Source organism: Pleurodeles waltl, chromosome 6 (assembly GCF_031143425.1).
Source record: "Pleurodeles waltl isolate 20211129_DDA chromosome 6, aPleWal1.hap1.20221129, whole genome shotgun sequence".
In the NCBI taxonomy this organism is placed as follows: Eukaryota; Metazoa; Chordata; class Amphibia; order Caudata; family Salamandridae; genus Pleurodeles; species Pleurodeles waltl.
Window position 1 is genome coordinate 1,667,184,968 of NC_090445.1, and position 27,008 is coordinate 1,667,211,975.

The 27,008-nt window shown below is 43.1% G+C and overlaps 1 protein-coding gene across 5 annotated transcripts in view; it reads right to left on the bottom strand.

Moving 5' to 3' along the window:
* Positions 1-27,008, bottom strand: part of KCNT1 (potassium sodium-activated channel subfamily T member 1) — a 1,355,573-nt gene that overhangs the window by 128,302 nt on the left and 1,200,263 nt on the right. For all 5 annotated transcript variants that reach the window (XM_069241642.1, XM_069241641.1, XM_069241643.1 and 2 more), the window contains exon 20: positions 10,257-10,362. In XM_069241642.1, the coding sequence (XP_069097743.1) occupies positions 10,257-10,362 (106 nt within the window). The remainder of the gene's footprint in view (positions 1-10,256; positions 10,363-27,008) is intronic.

Sequence of the window (27,008 nt, forward strand, 5' to 3'; positions counted from 1 at the left end):
GTCCTTCGGCAAGTCCAGGAAGTGAGCTGAAAGGTGGGTCTGAGGGTCCTGTTTTTATACCTGGTGCCTTCTTTGAAGTAGGAGATGTTTCTAGAGAATTCTATTTAAACTGCTCGGAGTTTCCTCCCATCTCTATCCTGGCTCCTGCCTGGCTACATGAAAAATAAAGTAGTGTCAAGTCCTTTGCGTGAAGGCAGAGAATAGCCTGTTCATTTACAAGTGGGGCTGTGCTCAGCTTTGCCCCTCATCCTGCCAATGCTGGCCCATCTCAGCACCCCTAATCCTTCTATTGTGTGGCTGCCTGGGGGGAATTGCCATCTACACCCAGTAATTTGGCTGACAAACCGTTTGCCGGCACAAAATACCTAAAGAATGACAACGGCAACTTTCTAAAAGTGGCATTTTCAAAACTGTAACCTTAAAGTCAACTTTAAGAAGAAAGAGGATTTAAAATCACAATTTCTAGATGTCAAACATGAAATTTCAACCTGTTAACAATCAAAAGTTAGCCCTTACTTGATGTAAAAAGGAAACCTGTTTTTTATTCTATAGGCCTCACAGTAGTTAAAAATGTATTTAGGCTTTTTTCACTACCAGGACAAGTAAAACTTAAAATTACATGTCCTTCCTTTTAATTACAATGTACCCTGCCCTTTGGGTACCTAGTGGCTACCATAGGGGTAACATATTGTAAAAATGGAGCATTTAAGGTTTGACAGAGGGGTTATTCTACCAAGAAGAATTGGCAGTTCAGAACTGCATTCTAGTTGCAATGGCAGACCTGGGACATGTTTTAAGGGGCTACATAAGTAGGTGGCACAATAAGTGCTGCAGGTCCACTAGTAGCATTACATTTACAGGCCCTAGGTATATGGTATATCACTTCACCAGGGACTTATAAGTGAATAAAACATGACAACCAGGTTTAAGCCAGTTTTACAATGTTTTAGCGAGGGAAAACAAGCACTGTCTAGAAAAATAGGAAGGTGGAGGCAAAACATTGGGGTGAAGACTAAACTAAGACTGACACATTTAACAATTGTGTATGTGGTGGGGCCCAACCTGTGCTAGCATCAGGGCATCATCCAACTCCCGCTTTAAGACAGTCTTTCTGCCCCCTGGGGAATGATTGGGGGTTTACTCACTGTGAATGGTTCTGCTGCTGGGATTTGTGTATTATTCCCAGGCAGTAACAGAAAGGTAGGCAGGATGGTCCATACTGCCAGGATGGCTGGGGATGGAGCTGTGCCCTGTCACACTTACACGTCAGAAGGCATGTCTCCATCACAAGCAAAGGACCCTGACACCATCCTCCTGTCATCCCAGGCAGTGTGGAGCCTTGACTGGGGAAGGGAAGACCCTTCCAGAACAAGAGGGATGCTCTCCCACAAACATAGTCCCCAGGTATAAACAATTGGACCTCCTGAGCCACTCTTTAGTACCCTCTTGGACCTGTGGATATTGTGGAACAAGGATTGCCCTGTCAACAGAGGACTGTTGTGCTGCTACCTTAGGACTGCCCTGCTGCTTGAGTGATGCCCTGCTGTCTGAGAAGGAAGACTGGTCCCTACATCCAAGACTAACCTGAGTGACTCCAAAGGACAGTTGGCTGATGTCCTGTCTGAGCTACAGGGATACAACAAGCTCCAGGTGACTACTTTTAACTGTCCACCTAACCGAATGCACTGCTTCTGCCTGGCCCTGCAACTGCACCTGTCTGAGTTCTGCTGACCTATGTTGGAGTGACTTCCTCATCCCCAGAGGTGCCTCCCCAGGTCCCAGTCCCTTGGCTGGCATCAGTCGAGATCCTCTGAAAAGAAAAGTGAAATTCTGTTTGGACTCTGACACTTGCAACAACCACTAACGCAAGGTTCAGTGAACCCAACTCTTTGCACTATAAAGACTGCCAGCGCCAATCAGCAATGCAAAATATGCACAATACACTAACAATGACAGCCCGCAGTGACTGCCAATGCGAAGCTCCAGCAACAATCATCCGTGATGACCTACTGGCTCCTTACACAACTGCAATGGCAGCCCAAGTCGCTTGAATTTCTCTTCGAGCTACAGCGACGACTATCGGTGACAACTTCTCTGCTCCTCATGGAACTCGTGCCGGACTTTGAGAAGATAACTTTTTGAGTGTGACTAATCTGGTCCCTGTATCCGGCCTGAGCTCCATTGAGGTCAGTCTGAAATTGTGACTTTCCCCCGGACTCGCATGACCAGATGACCCCAAATGGCGTTTTGTGCTTTTAGGTGCTAAATCTACCTAAAACTTTGAAACTGAATATCTCTGGTTTCTCCAATGCGATTTTTGTCAGGATGGTGCCATTTTATTTATAAACATTTACTCTACTTTCCTAAATTGGTTTGGGGGGTTTTATAGTCTTGTGTTTTCTTGGCTTTATTACTATTTTGTACTGCATAAATACTTTACACTTTGCCTCCAAGTTAAACCGGACTGCTTGTGTGCCAAGCTACCAAAGGGTTAAGCACAAGTTGATTTAGTCACTTTTTTAGTTCATACCCCACTCAACCAATAATCTGATTTCCTACTAGGAGAACCTAGAAACAAAAGACCAAAATCAAGCCTGGTGCAACTTGCGTGGATCCCATGACACTGTCATATCAAGAATGCCCAAGGAATATCTTAATTATGCAGTAAAACACAACAACAATCATCTATGTTTCCATGGCAGAGAGCTCCAATGTTTGGGCCAATGATTAGCCAGCATCCAGAAAACTTGCCAACCAGGAAAAGCCAGGGTAGTGAGGCATGCAAGTAACCCAGTATGGCTTGTTGCCCAACATGAATGACCTGCTAAAGTCAAAGAATGGTTTTGAAACACAATTTCCACATATTTATGAAACAGAAGTCTCAGACATTTCAAGCCATTGTCACAACTTTAATCATTCTGTATTCCCATGTCTTCTTAGAAGAACCTTATCTCAAATGTGTGGGTGGGCCTAATTGATTTGATAGGAACAGATCGAAACTGAAAGTGAGTAGAGCACATAGACACACAGTCCAACTTTTGACAGGTTCCCGTCTGGTTTGATAAGCCAACAGACAAGTGTTGGTACTGATTTCATCAGGAGAAGTATGGAAATGCAGGAAAGAAGAACTTTTGCTGTTGCCATTTTCTGTTCTGTCTGAGTAAATTGAGTTTTTTCACCCGTAGTGTGAAATTAATAGAGCATTGCAGGTAGGGGAATGTGGTGGGATTCACACAAGCCTCACCATTTTGAACACTGAGGCCCAGATTTATACTCTGCGCTGAATTAGTGTCATTTTTTTACACTAATTCAGCGCAAACTTAACTCCATATATATATTTTGACACTAGACTAGTCTAACATCAAAATATTGGAGTTAAAGTCATTTTTTGAATGCGTGAACCCACCTTGGGTCAATGAGATGCAGGGTGGGCGTTCCCATCCAAAAAATGACTCTAAGGCCCTAGCGCCTTATTTATCGTCCCGTGCAAAAAAGGTGCACAGGAGGAAGGCGGGCCTAAATAATGGCACTAAGCCTGCTTAGCGCCATTATTTAATGCCTGGGTCAGGGCAGGCATTAGGGGACCTGTGGACCCATTTCCATGGTCAAACACCTTGGAAAGAGAACACAGGTGCCCTCCCCAAGCCTCAGGAACACCCCCACCCACACCAGAGGGACACCACACGATGGGGGACCCCATCCCAGGTGAGTAGGGTAAGTAGAGGTAAGTATATTTATTTTTATTTAGTTTTCAAAGTGCTATTGAGGGCCCTGAAATGGGCCCCCCCTACATGGCACTAGGTGCAATGGCCATGCCCAGGGGACCATTGTCCCCTCTGCTGGCCATTGGGGTGGTGGGCATGACTCCTGTCTTTTATAAGACAGGAGTTATGTGGTATGGATGGTTTTGTGTCAAGAAATGACACTAGGCTGGTTAGAGTCATTTTTTTTTTTACTCTAACCAGCCTAATGTCATTTTTTGGTGCAAAATCCCCTTCTTCCATACCACCACCCCCACCCAGCTAATGTCATTTTCCATGACGCTAGCCCACCCTTTGAGCCAGATTGCGCCATTCCATAAAATTGGCGCCTGGCTGGGGTCCCGGAATGGCGCAAGCCGGCGCTATCCATTTGGATGCGAAACTGCACAAAGGCAGTTTTGCGTCATAAAGTAAAAATCTGGGCCTGAATGCTGAGTGTCGTGTTTTCAGAATTGTCTGGGGTTGGGAGGTTAGGTGATGTTCGACCTTGGCCCACTACTGCAGCTAACCTCATGGAAAGTATGAGCAAATTTGATTGATTTTGATATTACATTCACCGGGCACTCTGGGGAAAAATGTACTAAAATCCACAAAGAACACACCACACTAGATTTCTATTGGTATCTAGTTTTCAGAAAAATCCAGGGTTGTTAGGATTCTATAGGTGCCAGCCAACCCTAGGCTCAAATACTGCAACACCTATAGGCAGTGAAAGGAATTTCAACAATTCTAGGCATAGTTATGACGTTTGCAAGTGTTCTGTATAGTAAAACATACTGGGATCCACACAAATCACCCTCGTGTCTTTAGAATTTAAGAATGTCTGGGTTTATTAGGTTTTTGTGTGTGCCAGCTGATTCCAGCCCCAACTGCCACAGCTACACACATCCCGGAATAACTGAAATTTGAAGGACATCTTTGGATACTTCCACGTGGCATTGTGCAGCTTTTTCTGTCCCTGGCGATAGGCCCACCCACACAAGTGGAGTATCATTTTTATTGGAGAAGTGTGGGAAGACCGGATGGTAGAAATGTTGTTGATCCTACCAGATTCTGGAAGTTTTCCTCAAAGAAATACAAATATGAGGTACTTCTGTGATATATGCCAAAGCTTGACATTTGCAGTCCATACTGGTTACCAAAAAGAAGAGGGATCCATACAAGCAACATTACCCTTGACTCCCCCGTGTATATAGATTTCATTAATGTCTGGGGCTGGTAGATTTCCTTGGGTGCTGACCAACCCAGACCCAACTATTCACCATCACCAGAATGATTGACATTCAAAAGAAAAATCTGGATGCTTCTATGTTGCATTTTGGGGCCTTTCTTGTCCTGAGCAATAGGCCCTCTTACACAAGTTTGCCGTCTACAGGGCATGCCATGTAAGAAAAGTAGTGGGATCTCCCCACTACCCCTGTGCTACAGGTGCCCAATTTTCAGAATGTCTGGTGTTGACAGGTTTCTCTGGGTGCCAGGGCTTAAACACCCACCATTCCATTTATTAATGCAAATTCAAATAAAAAATCTTGATGCTTCCATAGTGAGGCTTTTCATGTCCTGTGTGATACACCCATGAATACATATGGGGTACCATTTTTAGAACAGTATAATATTTGTCATTATCTATTTTATTTATTTCCATTTTTGGCTTCCTAATGTAAGTTAGTGTGCACAAAAACACCTTTTGTAAAACACTCTCAAAATCGCCAGATATTACAGGAAACCCCAAATTTAGAGTGGTCCAAATAAACTCTTTTCCTGAAAACTGATTTTTAAGTACTTTTTACAAATACATAGATATCTTTGAATTGCTTTTTTCCCATCATTTGATTTCCCCTTACAAAGTGACACACGGTTAAAGCACAATAATGACCTATTTCTGTTGTTTCCTACTCATATTCACTTTTTTCCGCTTCACTGATCAGTTTCTTTGGGAAACACAATAGCAATCTACACAAACTACTTCTTTTGTTGCTGAATTCGGAATTATATATACTCAGAAATGTATGACTTTCCAGATTCACCCATAAGATTCACATTTTCCCCCCACACCCACAAACTGCAAATAGGGAGAAAGCATAAAAATAAGAAATATTGCCCACCACTTAGCAAATTGGAGGAACTGTGGTGAAAAAGGCGCTTTTCTAACAATTTTGCCTGTTGTGATCTTAGCACAGCAGACCTGTAATCGATTCCATTTTAGGAAAAAAAACATGCACTCAATAGAAAGCTATTTTCCCCATTTTATTTTAAAAAGGCCGTCCACCTTATGTAGAGATTCCCTCCCGTCTTCAGCTATCGCTGCATTTTTTCAGTAAAACACAAAGTTCCAAAGTGGTAGTTTGTTTCATTTGAACTAAAAGTAATTGTCCCGTGCGCAGGGAGCCTTTTTCCTGCATGTGGGGCTGGTTAATATTTTCCGTCATGGAAAAGGATTAACAGTAGTCCTGTCCACAATAGGGAGGGACAACCATCACTGTGACCAGCAGTTCTATGGAAAACGGACGGCTGGGTTAGAGGTTATCACAGGTGACTCATCAGAGGGTCCGCTGAAGGTAACCCAGAGATTCGTTTGACTAAATAGAGCAGGGTAACTGCAGGCTTTGAGGACAGGAGTATCAGTTTTATGCATTCCCTCCACTCTGCCAAATCCTAAACAAAGCTCTTAGTGGTTGATTTAAGACAAGTAGCACTGCATCCAGTGCAGCGTCACTTTCCTTGTGCCCCTTAGCGCCCCCCTACCACCACCATGTGTGCGGGTATTTAAAATACCGCGCACCATGGCGCAGCGTAGGGGACAATAGCTACGTTTATTTTGACGCTATTGATGTTCTCTGCAGGAGTACTGCCAAAATGTTGGCGCAATTCCTACAGAGGGGCCAATTTCTATTCAATGGCATGCCCCCTTTTAACGCCTGCTCTGAGCAGGCATTAAAAGTGCTGAGAAAAATGGCGCAAGGAAATCTCTTAAATTTCCTTGTGACATTTTTTCGGCCCAGCTAGCATGCATTGCGCCACTTTTGTAAATATGGTGCAGCCGGATATTTGGGCATCTAATGCCACATTAGCATCAAATGTCGCTAACGTTTCGTTAGGATGCAATGTGTTTTAGTAGTGCATGTATAATGCACTTCAATTCCAACATTCTTGAGCTGCCATAATTACTCTGAAAATCAATTACAGCATATGTTAATAATTAGGGCGTTTTTAAAGCAATGTATTTGCTGAAAAAACATGGATTATGTTATTTCCCGGGTATGACATTATTCCTGTGAAGTACGGATTTCATCCAATGGAAGGCCTAGTAACATCCTTGTTATAATATCTCGCATTTTGTATGAGGCAGTGGTACTCAAGTTAATGTTAAGTCATACACCGGTTAGATATCTGGTTTATGCTATTCATTGATTGCATTCAGTTGAGTAAAAAACAGATTGCATCTAAGGTTCAAATGCTCAAAAAATCTGTTTATTTATTGATACAAACCAATTGGAGCAAAAGGCAGATTTTAACGGTTCAAGTGCTTACAGTGGCTAGCCAACGTGTTCTTTCAAAGTAATGTGTCATTAACACTTTGATTTCATTTCACTGACCTTCTGAGCAAAGAGATCCAATCAAACTCTCTACTGAGAGGTTTGGTAAAAGTTGAATTTTCCTCCAAAATATTTTGAAAAAAATAGGGCCACATAGTTCATTTCACAAAACATTTTTCACATATATCTGCAAAGTTCTGTCCATCATTCTGATCATTGCTTAATTTTTGCTGGTGCTTGCTGGTGCTCGGCACCACACTTATTTCGTAACACAGGCACATATTTATGACAGGCTACCACATGGTGGCAGTGGCAGTCTATTGTTAAAAATGCACATAAGCAATGTGCTTAGCAATTCAATAAACACATAAAAAATAATTACACCAAGGTGCTCACACCATTCGTGTAGCTTTGGGTCACCTAGTATTGTCTAAATAGTCACATATGAAGTACTGTTATGGCAAGTAGGTGTTGCTGGTACCAGTATTTAGCAGTGCTGGCAGGGACAAAAAGGGGGGGTAGTAGTAGTGGCCTCCTGAGAAATGTCTTGGGGCCTGGAACGTATTATTTTACAAATTAAAAACTGATTCCGTATTTTGTACAAATAACTTTTTGTTTTACGCATTGTTGTTATTTTAATCACTCTGCACCTGCATGGAACAGAGGAACTCATGGGCACATGCAGTGTCTACTGCACAGATGCATTACAAATGCCATGGTACAAATGATATTCTTCTATACTTTCAAAATGTTTATTAATAATGTGTTTTAAATTTTAATAGAAGAAAGGAGTGAACTAATTGCATAACTTAGCATATGAAAAGGCACCACATCTCATAAGCATCACTCAAATCCACAATATAGTTGTTGTGTATTTGATGACTACCAAATTGCTGATGTAATGTTGATGAAGGTTAGTCCTGACAAAAAGTCCCATCTGGTCAAAGTGACAAAAACAAAAAACATAGAAAACACACAGGCCTGGTATCCAATCCTGGGTCAGAGGCAAATTAATAGTTGTATGCTTTGACTAAAAGTAAACAATAGCACAAACCCAATAAAAATAAATAAGAATCAAAATATGAAATGTATAATATTTAAGGGTTTGAATCTTATGATTTCTACAGTGACTGGCTGGCAAAAGTGGAAGAAGAATATAAGGAAATTTCTGGCAACACTAAGAAAAACATCAATGCACATTCCCATAGTAATCCTTAAATATTACAATAGCTCATGGTGCTCAGACACGAAAGCACATTGTTGCCATAATGTGCATCCCAGAATTCCTATACAGGAAAGCCAGTAAAATGAACAGAAAAAGAACTAGCGGAGCACACAATTAAAAAAAAAATGTTTATGTGAAAAGCAATATGAGATGCACAGAATTCCTAGAATAGTATTCTTGCATTCTCAACACAGGTGTCAGTTCTTTTAGCAACATATACCTATACAAGAAAGAATATTTTTAAATAGCCAAATATTTATTAATACAAAAAATACAAAATAATAAAAAAACAAATACTATACAAAGGTTGATACAACTCAACCACATAGACAATATCTAACAAAGCAATCCTAAATAATCTCTTTGGATAATTGAATCTTGAACTATGCGGGCCTAGACACAGGATGTGGGCTCAATGCACATCGTCTAGTCCCGCATAGTTCATAGAAAGAAGGGAAGTTTTTTGTTGCATTTTCAAGAAAGCCTGTGTGAACATCTCTACTTTGTCAAATGGCAATCCCGCAATATTTTTGTTGACTTTTGAAGGAAGCCTAAGTGCTCACTCATCCTTGCTTAGTAAACCAAAAAAGTTATTCCAACAACTTGTTACCAAGACTGCAAATTAAAACACATGAACATCCAATAGGAATTCCTGAATAGGACTGTCATTCAGGCTAAAGCATCCAAACAGAACCTACTCCTTAAATAAAATCAGCAATTAGAGAGCTGTCATGCTCAAAAAGTAAATGCATCTAAAACACACTGGATTCAGCTGCCATGTCACATCTGCAATTAAACAAAGGACACAATGTCCCATATTCAAAACATAGTTGGAACACAAATGGGACAATGTAACCACCCACAGAATGCCAACACTGCGTTTGAACCATCCATCCAAGCACTAGGAAACCATGAAGAATACATTAAAGCCAATGGCTCAAAAGGGTTGACCTTGCCCCGACTCTCCTTCTGTACTTCACCTTACTGAACTCTTCTAAAGAACTGATGACATAAGGTCTTTCAGACAGCTAACGCTGTCCATTTCCAGAACTAAAAAGGGGAAAAATTACAGAGCACAGCAGGAAGGAAGCGGAGAGGGATAGGAAGGGAAGAACAAAGGACCAGACGAGTAGAAAGCCAACCAGGTGGCAAGTGAGAAAGATCTCGGGGGCACACGCCTGAAAGGAAAAAAAGGAAGTAGAAGAAAAGGAAGAGGCGGGAGAGAGTTGACAAAGGGGAGATGGGTTTTGTTTTGTGGAAGGAGGGGGAGAACCAAAAGAAGAAGCCCACATATGTGAAAAAGCGAGTAGTGGAAACAAACGTAATACTGTTGCTCAGAGGAGGGTATCCCTTCAACAAAAACAAAAGAACAGAGACTTGTTGGGATCTCAATGAAAAAAAAGATTGAGAGAACTTGTCACATCCAAAAGACATTAGAGAATTTTTGGCATCCTGGTAAATGCTATTAATTTTAAAGACTTTGGACAATAGTTTGTCGGAAAAGGGATTCTCAGTTTGTTTTTCCTTAGTGTCCCATTCAACCATTCAATACAGACTATGCATCTTCAAGTCATGTACATTCTAGGAGAAAGAATCAGAAATACAACAATCAGGACATCATCTGGGTGTTATTACATTAAGAGGTGGTATGGAGATGAACAAAACACACCAAGTGACAGTGCAGCTGCACATATAACAAGCCCATCTGCTCTGGAAAGGAACAGAATATTGTACCTGATCAAGCCGTAGACAGCAAGGGGGAGCTTTTGTAGGCAGCAGGTGACACAGTGTAGGAGAGCTTCCAATGTAAGGTGAGTTGGGAGGGTATCCTTTGACATACCTACAGAGAAAACAGAGATTGAAATAAGAAGAAAACCTTGTCAGATAAGACTTTACATATTTATTAGTTTATTTTATTGTATTTACATCGTGACACACGCCACATGGGTTAGGCCAGTGCCCTTCACAAGCAGCTCTAGGGCATCAGAAGCATAGAGGCATTTGGAGTTTAGGAGTGTCAAAGTGGCACAACAGGAATGCAGAAAGAATGCTAAGAATCATTGCTGGAGGTATATTTTTGTAGGTCTATATTCTGGGCGAGTAAGTGGTAATGGGTCGTGTGTAGGGTTGTATCTCAGCATACGGAGTTCAAAAATATTCTGATACATATATATAGTAGCCTAAGTAGCGGGAATTGTGACGTAAAGTGGACATAGGTAAGATATATATATATATACATTGGAATAACAAATGGTTGGAGTGGCTCGTAATTCTGCTCCTTCTCGAAATGGGGGAGAGAAAGATGGCAAATGCACATATATATAATTATTATTTATTCACACAAAACCATAGAAATTCAGCAGTTATAGTTATGGCTATCTCAAGTAACTATAATTTGCACCCGAAGGTAACTACAAGTTGTGCCCCTATAACCACCTAAATCTGCACCATGCTGGGCCTTTGGTTGTGTGCAGTGGGGATTATCTGCAGGGCCTGGCCAAACCACCCAACCCCATGCCAGGCATTGCCTTCAGCTATTCACAGGGTGGGTTGGCTGAAGGGATATAGTTTCGACTTGTAGGGGTTATCTCCTGGATCTAGATAAACTAAGCCTCTCTGAAGAGCTGCAATGACAATGAAACACGCCATTGGTTGCTTTTATTCATTTGAGATTGGCTTGGATAGTATTTCACCAATCTAAAACTGTAATAATGCTCCTGGAGTGGCAAAAGGCGTTTGTGATCTTACATTTGGGCATGGGTGGCACTAGTTAATCCCGTGCTTAAAGACTTTGCTGTATCAATGGCAAAAGACTTTGGACCTAATTTAGAGTTTAGTGGATGAGCTTGAAATGTGACGGATACCCGTCCACAGTATCACGCATTCCATTATATCCTTTGGACATTGTAATTTGGCTTCTGGAATATCCTTCATGTTCGGGATGGTGTAACTATCTACCAAACTTTAAATCGGGCCCTTTGGCATTTTTCAGCTCCTCATGGATGGCACTGTGCTAATTATAGGCTTAAAACTTTGCCAGTAAAACAGACATTTGAGGTGAGCAAATTTAGAGCGTCGCTGGTGTTTTAGGGTGCTCTGTGCAGGAGTTTCTCTTCACCTATTTTGGATATCAATATTTAGATCACAATATATTGGCAGTTTGATATTTAAAACTCAATATTCTAGTGGTGTACTGATCTAGATGTTTAATAGTCAGTTTTGACCAGATCGATAATAGGCAGTGTGCTAAACGCTAGGAGATGATTTATGGTTGAGGTTGGTCTAGCTATTTTGAATGAATGTCTAACTCATCAGGTCTGTTTGTGGGAATAGTCAAGGCTATAGAATTGCAAGTCCTGGTTCATCTTTGAAAATACATATTTTTTGTATTCTCTAAAGGACATATGAAAGGAGTACATTTCTCAGAAACCTTCCAGCTTCTCAATGTATTTGCAAAAGTCATATAAAAGAGAAATCATTGTTCCTGGGAAGTGCAAATGACTACATTATTAGGCCCTGTGAAATCATACTTTAGAAAAAAAACAATTGTATTCAGGGAGTGAAAGCTGTATTATCTGTTAGGATAAAGGAGGCCTATTATATGCAAGGAGGTAAGCAATATTATCTGTTAGGATACAGGAGTTAATAATACCAGTAGATGAGTGATTAAGCAAAAGAGAATATTGCTCACACCGTTTAATCATTTGGTACAAATCCTGTTTGTAAAATTCATGAGACAAATGTTCACACAATGCGACTACATGGGACTTATGAAAGTAATTCCAACGCTACTCCTCCTATTCTCCTCATCCTCCTTCTTGTATATGGCATCCAAAGCAAACATTTATCGTGAATACCTAGAATGGAATATAGTTATTCATTGTAGTGACATCACAATAGTGGTTAATCATAGTTGTTAATCACTGTTGTGATGCCACTGGGGAAAGTGCTTCCTTTCCTTTTGTCCCACCGACTTGCCCCAGTCTCCAGAGACCATCTTGCGTAGGTGGAATAGCGGATGGCAGTCTCACCAATCTTCTCCTACCCTTTCTATGTCTCCAGAGACCCAAATTAAGTGGTAGAATGTGGGCAGTGATAATCCTGCACCAGCTGCCTTTTCCCCTGTCAGTGTGAGTCCCTACAGAATTGTGCTTAGAGGAGAAATATTTTCCAGTATTTGGAAATGGAAGGGAAGGGTTTTCTCGGAGGATGGTAGGGTAAGTGGGAGGAGGCCAAGTATTTATTTATAATTTGGTGGGGGGTACATGTGGAGTGGTGGGTGGTTGTTGGACCTGGCATTTTGATAGGGTCATCCCCAAACTTTTTGCCTCCTTCCTCCTATTTTTTCTGACCTGTTGTTGTTGGCTTTTGACCTCTGGGCACTTTACCACTGCTAACCAGTGCTAAAGTGCATATGCTCTCTGTGTAAATTGTACTATTGATTGGTTTATCCATGATTGGCTATTTAATTTACTTATAAGTCCCTAGTAGAGTGCACTGTATGTGCCTAGGGCCTGTAGATTAAATGCTGCTAGTGGGCCTGCAGCACTGGTTGTGCCACCCACTGCCGTAGCCTCTTATCCTTGTCTCAGGCCTGCTATTGCAAGACCTGTGTGTGCAGTTTCACTGCCACTGCGACTTGGCATTTAAAAGTACTTGCCAAGCCTAGAACTCCCCTTTTTCTACATATAAGTCACCCCTAATGTGCGCCCTAGGTAACCCCTAGAGCAGGGTGCTGTGTGGGTAAAAGGCAGGACATGTACCTGTGTAGTTATATGTTCTGGTAGTGTAAAACTCCTAAATTCGTTTTTACACTACTGTGAGGCCTGCTCCCTTCATAGGCTAACATTGGGGCTGCCCTCATACATTGTTGAGGTGGCAGCTGCTGATCTGAACAGAGCAGGAAGGTCATATTTAGTATGGTCAGAATGGTAATACAAAATCCTGCTGACTGGTGAAGCCGGATTTAATATTACTATTCTAGAAATGCCACTTTTAGAAAGTGAGCATTTCTTTGCACTTAAATCTTTCTGTGCCCTTCAATCCACGTCTGGCTAGGTTTAGTTGACAGCTCCTTGTGCATTCACTCAGACACACCCCAAACACAGGGCACTCAGCCTCACTGGCATACATCTGCATTTTGAATGGGTCTTCCTGGGCTGGGAGGGTGGAGGGCCTGCTCTCACACAAAGGTCTGCCACACACCCTACTGGGACCCTGGCAGACAGGATTGAACTGAAAGGGGGCTTGGTGCATTTCTTAGGCACTCTTTGAAGTCACCCCCCACTTCAAAGGCACAACTTAGTATAAAACAGGGCCTCTGCCCTACCTCATCAGACACTTGCTGGAGAAGAAACCTGAACCAGAACCTGCATCCTGCCAAGAAGAACTGCCTGGCTGCCTAAAGGACTCACCTGACTGCTTTCTACAAAGGACTGCTGCCTTGCTGCGCCCTGCTGCCTTGCTGTACTCTTGTCTGGCTGTGAAAGTGCTCTCCAAGGGCTTGGATAGAGCTTGCCTCCTGTTCCCTGAAGACTCAGGACCAAAAAGACTTCTCTTTTTCATTTGGACTCTTAGTGCGGCGAAATTTTCGACGCACAGCTTGTTCTGCGGCGAGAAAAACGCCGCACACTGATGCTGATCGACGCGACGCCTCCGGGACGACCGGAACTTCGACGCACGGCCTCGCAAGGACAACGCCGCCCGACCTCCAGAGGAGAAATCGACGCGACGCCTGCCGTGAAAGCGAAACTTCCACGCGCAGCCCCGCAGAACGACGCGCAGCCGGAAAACAAGCAGGAGAATCCACGCACAGACCCGGGACATCTGGTAATCCACGCGATCCATAGAAAGAGACTTCCCCGCGTGAAAAATAACGACGCAAGTCCGTGTGTGCTGGGGAGAAATTGACGCACACACCATTTTTCCACGTATCTCTTCTTCTGCGGTCCTTTGCGGGGATTTTCCACCAGAAACCAGGTACTTTGTGCTTGAAAGAGACTTTGTTTGCTTTTTAAAGACTTTAGACACTTTATATCACTTTTCAGTGATATCTTTACAAATTCATATTGAATCTTTGATCGTTTTGACCTGCAAATACCCAGATAAATATTATATATTTTTCTAAAGCACTGTGTGGTGTATTTTTGTGGTGTTATATTACGGTATTGTATGATTTATTGCACAAATGCTTTACACATTGCCTTCTAAGTTAAGCCTGACTGCTCGTGCCAAGCTACCAGAGGGTGGGCACAGGATAATCTTGGATTGTGTGTGACTTACCCTGATTAGAGTGAGGGTTTATGCTTGGACAGGGGGTAACCTGACTGCCAACCAAAAACCCCATTTCTTACAGTGGTTATTTCTTTAGCATTTATCTTCAATTTTACCCAATACTCATCTGTCCTTTCGTACATGTTGGAGGCCGAGGACTGATGATTTGATGAGACATATACAACATTCTAGATTATATAAAATGTGAGTACCAGGAACGCTTTTCATCTCTGGAAGCTGAGTGACATCATAGACAACTTGAGCTTCGCTCTCATCTATTTGATGTCACTCAGAATCTCCTTAGTGAAAAATACCCCCTTTATTCACAGTTATCCATCAAAAATTCTATCTTATTATTGTTAATAATATTATTACAATTATTATTATTGTCATCAATAATGGTAATAATAGCACGTTGCATTCCGCAAGTCTGCAGATATGGTTTATGCCATGGCGTTTTTAATGTGTTTTATTAATTGTTAAACCTAGACTAGGATGAAAGGGGTTACATGTATGCAGCAGGGTACCTCCAGATTGAATAGGCTGAGAGAGAGAGAGAAATAATAGGTAACTGTGTAATATGGTCCAATATTGCCTTTGAGAGGTTGTCATAAATGTAAGTAGAATCCCAATGTGTTTATTTTGGAAGAGTTAGCATAAAAAATGTGCTTTCTTCAAAGTGCAGCTAACAGTGTGTGTGTGTGTATATATATTTATATAAAGTGAAAAGGTTAAAGTGACTCTATAGTTAGGTGAAAATGTTACGTAAACATAATATTTTAAACTAAAATTACACTAAAATTAATCAGTTATAGATATTTCAAGTAACTATAACTCATGCACCCACCATGCACAGTGTTTCCATCAATGATGCAGTTTTGTTTGTCAGTGTTGTTACCAACAATGGTATAGAACATGTAATGAATGTTGTAATATGAAAATCAAAAGCATTGTGTTTCACATTCTGCAATGGCAGCTGCAACATTTCTCCTCATGATGCAGCATGTCAATCACAGCATGAGCTCCCATGGGAGCTTGCGGCAGCCTCTTGTTTCAGTGGGAGCTCAGTGGGAGCGAGACCACAGAAGAGAAGAAAATCCCTCTGAACCAATCATATCATTCTATTCTTTGAAGTTGCATGATTGCGGGACTCTCACAAGCTACCTGCAAACCCAACTGTTGAACCTGACTGCTTATGGTGGTCAGCCCCAACTTTTTGCCTGCCTCCCTCCACTTTTTGACACAATTCTTTTGATGGTTTTTGGACTCTGCGCACTTTATCACTGCTAACCAGTGCTACAGGGCATATGCTCTCTCCCTTAAAACACTGTAACATTGGTTCATACCCAAATGGCATATATGATCTACTTGTAAGTCCCTAGTAAAGCGCACTACATGTGCCCAGGGCCTGTAGACTGAATGCTACTAGTGGGCCTGCAGCACTAGTTGTGCCACCCACATAAGTAGTTACTTAACCATGTCTGAGGCCTGCCATTGCAAGGACTGGGTGTGCAGTTTAATTGCCCCTTCGACTTGGCATTTAAAAGTACTTGCCAGGCCTTAAACTCACATTTCTACATATAAGGCACCCCTAAGGTTGGTCCTAGGTAACCCAGAGGGCAGGGTGCTGTGTAGGTAAAAGGCAGGACATATATCTGTGTGTTTTATATGTCCTGGTAGTGGAAAACTCCTAAATTTGTTTTCCACTGCTGAGAGGCCTGCTCCTTTCATAGGCTAACATTAGGGCTACCCTCATACACTGTTTGAGTGGTAGATTCTGATTAGAAAGGGGTAAATGGGTCATATTTAGTATGGGCAGAATGGTAATGCAAAATCCTGCTGCCTGGTGAGGTTGGATTTTATATTACTATTTTAAAAATGCTACTTTTAGAAAGTGAGCATTTCTCTGCATTTAAATCCTTCTGTGACTTACAGCCTGTCTCCAGGCAACGTCTGGGCTGGGCTGGTTGACAGCTCCCTTGTGCATTTTGACCTAGACAACCACAAACACAGGATGCTCAGTCACACCTGCACACATTTGCATACGGAATGGGTCTTTCTGGGCTGGAAGGGTGGATGGCCTGACACTTACATTTCAAAGGACAGTAGCCTGCCCTCACACAAAGGACTGCCTAACCTCCTACTGGGACCCTGGCAGACAGGGTTGTGCTGAAGGAGAACTTGTGCACTTCAAAACCACTCTTTGAAGTCTCCCTCACTTCAACTGCACATTTGGGTAAATAAACCGGGTCCCTGACCCCACCAAACTAGACACTCCTTGGGACAGACACTCTGCACCAGAACCTGCAACCTGCCAAGAGAAGCTGCCTATCTGCCCAAAGGTCTCACCTGGACTGCTTTGCTGTAAAGGACTGCTGCCTTGCTGGCCTCTGGCTCGGCTGAGAATTGCTCTCCAAGGGTTTGGCTTGAGCTTGCCTCCTGTTCCTGAAGTCTCAGGGCCCAAAAGACTTCATCCCTGCAAAGAAACTCCTTCCTGCCTGCCGGAATCGACACACAGCCTGCCCAGCGGTGAGAAAATCACTGCATCACTGAACCGGAACGACGCAGCCTGGCTCCCCGATAAATATCTTATATTTTTCTAAACCTGTGTTGTGTCTTTTTGTAGTGTTCTCACTGTGGTATTGCTTGATTTATTGCACAGATGCTTTACACATTGCTTCCTAAATTAAGCCTGACTGCTCAGTGCCAATACACCAGAGGGTATGCACAAGATAATTTGGACTGTGTGTGACTTACCCTGACTAGGATTGTGGTCTCTACTTGGGCAAGGGTGTATACCTCTGCCAACTAGAGACCCCATTTCTAACACCAACTATCCAAATATACGAATATTTTGAACCTTAATTTCTGAAAAAAACTACTGAACAGATTTATACTAAATCACAAAAAGCTCATTTTCTGGATTATACTCTAGTTTTTTGCCAAATTTTGTGATATTCTGTTTAGTAGTATTAACTATACTCCAGTTAAATTTTCCTATGGAAAATGGCAAGGGGAAGTTGAGTTTTTGGGAACCTACATTAATTTTCAACCCCTCGCATGATTGCTCATCCCAAAACTTTCCATGAAGGAGCTGAGGTGCATGAACATTTTTAGAAGGTTTAGTGAAGATTAGACAAACCTCTCCAAAGTTATTAGCAAACCAAAAACATTTTCCTTCCTATGGTCATGTTGCTGTGGTTTATCCCCAACTTTTTGCCTTCAATTCTTCGTTTTTGTTGGCCTTAGGACTCTGCACACTTTACCACTACTTAACAGTGCTAAAGTGCTTGTGTTCTCTCCCTTAAACATTGTGAAATTGACTTACACACAAATGGCATATTTGCTTGCAAGTCCCTAGTAAAGTGGTTCTATATGTACCCTGGCCCTGTAAGTTAAATCCTACTAGATGGCCTGCAGCACTCTTGTTCTGCCACTTAAGTAGACTTTTAAAGAAGTCTCATGCCTGCCATTGCAGTCTGTGTGTGTAGTTTTAAACTGCCATGTCGACCTGATGAAATAAACCTTTTGGCAAGCCTATGCTTTCCTGTTTAATACATATAAGTATCCCCTAGGGTAGGCTCTAAACAGTCCATAGGGCAGGGTGCAGTGCATTTAAAAAGTGGAAAATGCACTTTTAACTTTTATGTGTCCTGATAGTGAAAAGCATCACTCTTTACTTCATTTTTCACTACCTCAAGACTTAGCACTCTCTTAGATACCAGTGGGTTACCTTATTACATTTATTAAGTGATAACTTTCTATTTTTAGCAGGTAGAATTATGGAGTTTGGTATCTAAAGAATTGTATTTTAAAACACTCTTTAATGGTAAATTCGAGTTTTAAGTCACAATTCTGAAAAAGACACTTTTAGAAAGTTAGCATTTTCATGTCCTAACACTTTGGTGTCTGCAGCCTGTATCCTGGGTCACACGACTAGGTGTAATTGGCAGTTGGTCTTTGTGTATTTCTTCCAAACAGTGAGAAAAAGGAGTAATAGGTGGTTGACAGGATTGGCCATGACTGACTTGATAGGAGGACTGAGCTGTCGCCTACCAAACTGCACATCACTAAGACTCTCCCTGAGCACACTCACAATGACTCTCCCTGAGCACACTCACAATGACTCTCCCTGAGCACACTCACAATGACTCTCCCTGAGCACACTCACAATGACTCTCTCTGAGCACACTCACAATGACTCTCTCTGAGCACACTCACAATGACTCTCCCTGAGCACACTCACAATGACTCTCCCTGAGCACACTCACAATGACTCTCCCTGAGCACACTCACAATGACTCTCCCTGAGCACACTCACAATGACTCTCCCTGAGCACACTCACAATGACTCTCCCTGAGCACACTCACAATGACTCTCTCTGAGCACACTCACAATGACTCTCCCTGAGCACACTCACAATGACTCTCCCTGAGCACACTCACAATGACTCTCCCTGAGCACACTCACAATGACTCTCCCTAAGCACACTCACACTAGGCTTTTGTGCCCCAGACTAGCTGGGGCCAGGGCAGGGATGAAGGAAACTCCAGACACTGCTGTAGGGAGAAACTCCAGAAGTTTCTCCTACTTCAAAGTTGCCACCAGGTATAAATATTGGACCATCAGGCCCACTCTTCAGTACATATCTGAGCCTGTGGAATATTCAGAGGAAGGAATGCTGTGCTGTTGTTCTAAAATAATGACTGTTGCCCTGCTGCCTGAGTGAGAATGACTGGAACTCCATCTTGAACCCAAGACCACCAAGGTGACTCTAAGGGCTATTTGACTGGCCTCCTGATCGCAACCTCAGGGACAGGAAAGGCCCCAACTACCCTGAACACTGCTGAGAACCCTAACCCCCTAAGTTGTGTCATCCCAGTCATGGACCCCTGGAAGTGGGCTAAAAGTTTCTCTGCCAGTCTAACTGTGGCCCTGTCAGAACCGACACAACACAACGCATCGCATCACAGCTCCACATCGGAACCATCACTGCACGATGCATCCCCGAGGCATGACCTCGCAATGCCTCCGAACTGCAGCTCCGTGATGCATGCTTGATGCAGGACCTCACATCGCAGTCCCGCAGCTCCTCAGAACCACTGCTACATCATGCATCTTCAACAGTGAACCTCACAATGCACTGCAACCAAGATTTAAAGTATTTTGTTCAACAGGTCTAACTCGATTTCTATATTTGGCCAGCACTCCATTGTAGTCGTCTTGAACTTGTAACTTTGCCTCTTTCCAGTGTGACTAGGGGGTGTATTACTCACAGGGCCTTTCAAAAGGTGTGCTGGACACAAACAAGGAAAGAGCATCCAATTATGGTGAATTTGATGCCCTCAGGGCAGCCACAAACTCAAGCTGCCCCAGGGTTAGCGCAGTCAAGTAAAATACAGAGCAGCTTCTCAGTGTTCCTCTGTACAGGTGTCAACCCACCTACACTTTCAAGAGGTTAGAGAGACCCCCTTGCAGTTAGGTGCAGTGAGTTGCTGAAACTGCTTCCAGGAGGATGTTTGAGGGGGCCAGTAGTGCCCCATTTTGCCCCTCTCCTGAGAGCTGCCCTCTGGAGCTCACTGATAGTGTGCAATCTTTTGTGGAGCTCCCTGATGGCATCGTTGTCTGTGTGTCCGTTTAAATCTTACGACACAGACATAGAGGCAAAGAGATTCCCTCATTTGAATGGGCCCCCATGCAAATGTGAACGCCCTCTCACAATAGCGCTGGCACACATATGTGCCAGCACGGTCAGTATTACAGAACAGGGCTGAAAAAAACATCTGTAATTCTGTAATACCTAAGTGCCTTGTGGGTGCCCAAAGCAGGCACTCATTTTGTGCAATATGGCCCCAGCTTACCGCAGTTGGAGCATTCTGCATTTAAGCATTATTTTTATCTAAATCTTCAAAATTTCATTTGGTTCTACTAGTTGGATTGTTGTCATTTTGGGGGTCAAATAACTTGTTAAAATATATTCTTATTTTTCTAAATTGGTGAGGTTTTTTTCTTGTGTTGGGTTTTCACTTTATTACTGTTTGAAGTGCTGCACAAAAAAACTTTACACATTGCCTCTGAGTTAAGCCTCACTGTTTTTGTGCCAAGCTACCAGAGGGTTAAGCACAGGTTAATTTAGGGTTTGCTTGTGTTTCACACTGACAAGAATTGTGGTTGCTGCTTGACTAGTGTTTACCCACCTCATCCAGTAACCTTATTTCTTACAATACATAACAGGTAACTGTGAAATATGTGTGGCCTTGTGTTTTCTATCTTACCTCACTTCCAAAAAGGGCACATATTACATTTGCTATACATTATGTATTTTTGTGTTACATGATTTATAGATTGATTTTGGTATTCTTTAGACAGATCATTCAACCGCCATCCATTAATCATTCATTGTTTGCCTAAGAGAGTAGACATGTCTGTCAATGTTTTTACAAATATGCTAACGTGTTTATGCAACAACGTGCATTATTATGTCACATTTTAAACGCAATGTGCATTGTAAGTACATTAAAAACATATCCTAAAATGTGCTTTTCTTTTGTAGTCCATTAAAAGTATAGAGTAGGTTTAACAAGAGATATATGAAGAAAGAAAATAAAGTGCTGCGTCGGTCAGTGTAACATTTTGCTGAGAGGGTTCTGCTTTCACACACTGGGAAGGATTCATTGGTAGATGCTGGCATTAAGGGTGGCCCTGCAAGAATGAGCGTGGCAGGCGTGCAGCTTAATTCTCCGGGGCCAGCACTGTGTTAACCATCGATTTAACCAATTTATTTGTTTCGGGAACGAAGAAGCCTGCAAAATGATTTCAGTACTGTGCGTTGCAGGAAATAATTCACAGTTAAGATCTTATTTCTTTGAAAAACAAGTCTTGAAACTACTAGCAAATAAGGAGGCTTGCCCATGGAATATATGAGAACGGGAAGGTCCAGAGATGTGGGCGCTACAGTCTTAAACTACCTTGAGATTCTCAGCACTTCTACCTATTGTGAAAGTCCCCACTCCTTAACCTGAACTAGTAATGGAAAGCAGGTTGGTACTTTATTATGGCTACTTTTGTTTTCTCTTGTATTCTGTCTTGAAAAATGAAGACTTTGTAGCTGATAGATGTTCACACCTATCGATTACAATACAATCTTTTTTGTAACTGGTCAGATTGGCCTTGATCACACATTCACAAACTATAGCTTTCTCAATTTTCGCATCATATGATGTAGATCGACAACAAAACCCAAGACCAAGCTATACCTTAAAATAACATCCATTACTTATCACACCGCACAGTGTGCTGCCTTGCATACTCCCACAGGAGCCCACAAACACCCTTCAACACAATCACATTATCACCTTATTTTGCTTAGAAATCATTGATTCAAGCCCGTCCTGTGCCTTGACAGTGGATAGGAGTGAGGTTATTCTCAGTCTCAGTGAGTAACAATTGTATAGAGGCAACATTTTAGGATAATTCTTCCAACCTTTTATTTCCCTTTTCCATCATTTTGTTATTTTAAGATGACACATTTCTCAACCCCCTTCAGTATATGGTTACATAAAGGGCCTCATTACGAGTGTGGTGGTTTTACATATCAGCCCTGGTGTTCCGCCAAGGAACCGCCATCTTCGCCAGGATCTTGGACCCAGGCGGTCTGGCGGTGGCTGAGATCTTAATCTGCAAGCAGCGCTGCCCTGGGGATTACAAACTCGTTCTACGCCAGCCTTTTCATGGTGGTAACACCACCATAAAAACAGCTGGCAGAGAACAGGTGCAGGGGGCCATAGTGGGGTCCCTGCACACTGCCCAAGCACTTGGCATGGGCAGGGCAGCCCCCCTGCCCAGCACCATCGCAATATTCACTGTCTGCAAAGCAAACAGTGATCATTGCGAGGGTGCTGGTGCACACTGCTGGCTACAGCATTCCTGCCGACTTGATTACAAGGTGGAAACAATGATGTATCCTGGTTCCCTCTAGGCCAGCAGGCGGGAACTTAGATTTCCTCCCGCCGCCCTAACTGGAAATCCTTAATAACTCCGGCGGGGAGGATGCTGCTTAGGCAGTGGGCACCTTGTCAGGAGTTTTGTGGATGGAGTTTTCCATCCACGAGCTCAAAATGACCCCCTCAATGTAGTAAGCTACCCAGCAGTCTCATGGTATTGGTTTCATTACTCACATATAAACAGGGATCTGCCAAAGTCTGGCTTCATCTCCCTAAAATTCACACTTTCAGGCAGATTATTTAACACTTGTGACCTCCATCCCAGATTGAATTAGCTGGACCGAGATAAGGGTTCTCAGCACATAGGGGGATTTGATGGACCTGACTTGTAGGACTGAATGCAAGCTCAGATTCAAGCTATTTCTGACCCACTCATTAGAATCCAACCTTGCACATCCCAGATGAGGATAAAAGCTTTGCACAAAAGAATAAACTAAAGGTCACATCACCACTGGGTTTCAATTAAAGAGAAGCGTTATGTGGTGAGCCTGCATTTTCAGAAGCTTTATCCTCTTGTGTAATACTAAGTGTTGCTTTGTAGAGAACTAAAGGGCAGGAACAATTCCAAAAACTGCCCCAGTGTTTTGTGCTTCTCTCTGGATCTCAAGTGAAATATATATTTCCTTGTGAATAAGACCTTTGAAATATGTTTCCTTTCTTTTCCCACTCAGGCAGTGCCTTCTTTTCTTTCTTATATATGTGGGATGTTGTTACATGTGGAGTTGACTCCTTCAGTATGAAATTCTAAAAGTCAGTCAACTAGCTTTCTAAAGGGGACATGCAGAGGTTTTCAACTTTGCCTCAGCATGAGTCAGGGTCAGGTTGGGAAGTTCTTGTGTTTGCATTTTTTGCAAGATCTGCAGCTACAAAAAGGAACCAACACGTTTCGCGGTGTGCCAAATATATCTTCCTGATTGAGCTGCAAAGGAGATACTTGTCCAATAAAGGAGATCAGTAAGTTTGGGGAACATCACCGAGGTCATTGTGTAACCTCTTTCAATCTTGGTTGACCTGACATGAAAATGCATCATACTTTCATTGATTTAAAAGTTAATTGGGTTGGGGATTGTATTAACATCCATTAATTACAGTGCTCTATAGCAGCACACTTTTATAAACAAGACATATATCAAAAATCCAAAATATTGCTGTATGTGCTGAATGTCAAACACAAAATCGTACCCATTCATTTTGTCAGGAAACCGCCTGCTGTCAATCTTAGCATCACAAATGCCCATTTGCAACCTTTCAAGATGCATATTGCCTCTATGCCTTATTCAAGTTACTTTCAACTTTTCAATCTCTCTCCAAAGAGCCCTTTCATCACCACCTGTGCTCGGACTGCTCACAAGAGTGGAGAGAAAAGCTACCAGCTGGGATAGCACCGTGAACTACTCCATGAATAGGGGTGTGCAAAATTCATGTCACTTGCGTTTGTGCCATTACGTAACATCTCTAGAAAACTACGTGAAATTACACAAGATGTGAACCTGTCGTTTACTGCTATATTTTAATCCTAGTGTCAATTCTAAATGCATCCTTACTTCAAATTTGGACACATTTAGCACAAACAACACAACTGCTGTAAGTAGCACCCACTTATGTTCTATTTGCGTTGTTACAGCGACATAACTACACAATGTGGCATAATGTCGTAATTTCTGGAATTTCACATAGCTAGCATAAGACTAAATTCCCAAAATAAAATGAATTAGATCAGTTTCATTTAAATAGTACCTGGGCCTAACCATGAGTTTACTATTTCCACCCTTTCACCGTCTTGCACAATTCTCTGCTTTAACATCACACTTTGTTCAAATCAGCCAGATCTCGATATGTTCTTGGTAGCTACATTTGTCTGCTGTAGCCCCTCATCACCATTTTAGCCATGGGCCTTTCCCCACCAGTTGCTACTCTCACCAAGGTGTATCCCCAACTCCTATTCCATGGGTGCCAATGCTGCTGCTGAGAAACTACGACAATAAGTGCAAACTGCAGAAAGCAGGCAAGGCTAAAAGAATCTTGATTATGTTTTGTTGCTGATCCTGTCTTCATAACCGCTGTGAAAAGGGCTTGCAAGGTCCAGAAATACCACCCATGTGGTAAGGCTTGTAACTTGCCACTGTGCTGGCAACAGGTTAGTGCAGTTTGGTTCAGGCTGCCTACCTTCACACCAAGAACTTGCATGGAGCTACACAAATGCACCCTGCATAGAAAGAAGGGGGATAATAAGAAAGGGGGAGAGAAAGAGATAGAGAGAGACAGAGAGAAAGGGAGTGAGAGAAAGAGAGAGAGACAGAGAGAGAGAAAAAAAGAGAGAGAGAGATGCAGGTTGAAATGGGGATAAGGCTGATTGGGTTGTAAATTTCACCAGGACAACGAGATGCAAGGAAATACGGGAACATGTAACACACGTTACCTGCTATGTATTTTATTTTATTGCATGTATGATTTTGGTGCAAGTCGCATGAAAAAAATATGTTTTTCCCACAGAGAAAGTTTTTTTTAAACAGTGTAAGAAAATGCCACTGTTGGCATGGTCACCTCCCACTTTTTACGTAGTGCTGATGCCAGCTTTTGATTTGAAGTGTGCTGGGACCCTGCTAACCAGGCCCCAGCACCAGTGTTCTTTCCCTAAAACTGTACCTTTGTTTCCACAATTGGCACAGCCCTGGCACACAGTTAAGTCCGTTGTAAAAGGCAACCCTGGTACCAAGGGCCCTGTGGCCAGGGAAGGTCCCTAAGGGCTGCAGCATGTATTATGCCACCCTCAGGGACCCCTCACTCAGCGCATGCATACTGGTTTGCAGCTTGGGTGTGCTGGTACATGGCACTCTCCTCGGAGTACCATGCCCACAAACCACTGCCTGTGGCATAGGTAAGTCATGGTGAGGGCACAGCTGCATGAGCACTATGCCCTTACAGTGTCTAAGTAAATTCTTAGACATTGTAAGTGCATGGTAGCCATATTGAGTATATGGTCTGGGAGTTTGTCATTACGAGCTCTACAGCACCATAATGGCTACACTGAATACTGGGAAGTTTCGTAACACACTTCTCAGCACAATTAACCCACACTGATGCCAGTGTGGGATTACTTGAAAAATGCACACAGAGGGCATCTTAGAGATGCCCTCTGTAGGTTAGCCCAATTGCTAGTGGAAGGCTGACCGGTCTGTGACAGCCTGCCACTTCCAGACGAGTTTCTGACCACATGGGGTGAGTGCCTTTGTGCACTCTGTGGTCAGAAACAAAGCCTGTCCTCGGTGGAGGAGCTTCACACCTCCCCCTGCAGGAACTGTAACACCTGGCGGTGAGCCTCAAAGGCTCAAGCCTGGTGTTACAATGCCTGTGACACTCCAGCTAGTGGAGATGCCCACCCCCCGGGCGAGCCCCCACTTTTGGCGACAAGTCCGGAGGGATAATGAGAAAAACAAGGAGGAGACACCCCCTCAGCCAAGTCTACCCCTAAGGTGACCAGAGCGGAAGTGACCCCCTCCTTGAGAAATCCTCCATCTTGCTTTGGAGGATTAGGACCAATAGGGATAGGGATGTGCTCCCCTCCCCTGAGGGAGTGGGCACAAGGAGGATGTAGCCATTGGCTACTGCCCTCTAACCCTAACACACCCATAAATTTAGTATTTAGGGGCGACTAGAACCCAGCTTTTCAGATTCCTGATGACCCCACAAGAAGAAGAAGGACTGCCGAGCTGAAAACCCTGCAGAGAAGAAAATGAAGCGACAACTGACTTGGACCCAGCCCTACCAGCATGTCTCCTGCTTCAAAGATCCTGCAACCAAAAAGTGATACGTTTTATAGGACCAGCGACCCCTGAAAAGCCTCTAGGGGACTGCCTGCATCACCGAGGACCAAGAACTCCTGTGGGCAGCGGCTCTGCCCATCCAGAAGAAAAGATATCCATCTTTAAAGGGACTCTGTACCCGACGGGCCCGGCCCGTGTCCAGAGAAAACAGCTATCCAGAGAGGACCCACAGGCAACTCCGACAACTTGTCCACCCTGGGCTGACCTCTCTGCACCCCCACGATCACACCTGCAGAGGGAATCCCGGGGACCCCCCCTGCCTGCGACGCCCAGGATGAAGATATCCGATGCCTGGAGAAGCACTGCACCCGCAGCCCCCAGGCCTGTGAGAAACCGACCAATGGTGCAACAAGAACCAGCAAGCCGCCCTCAACCTTTCACAGTC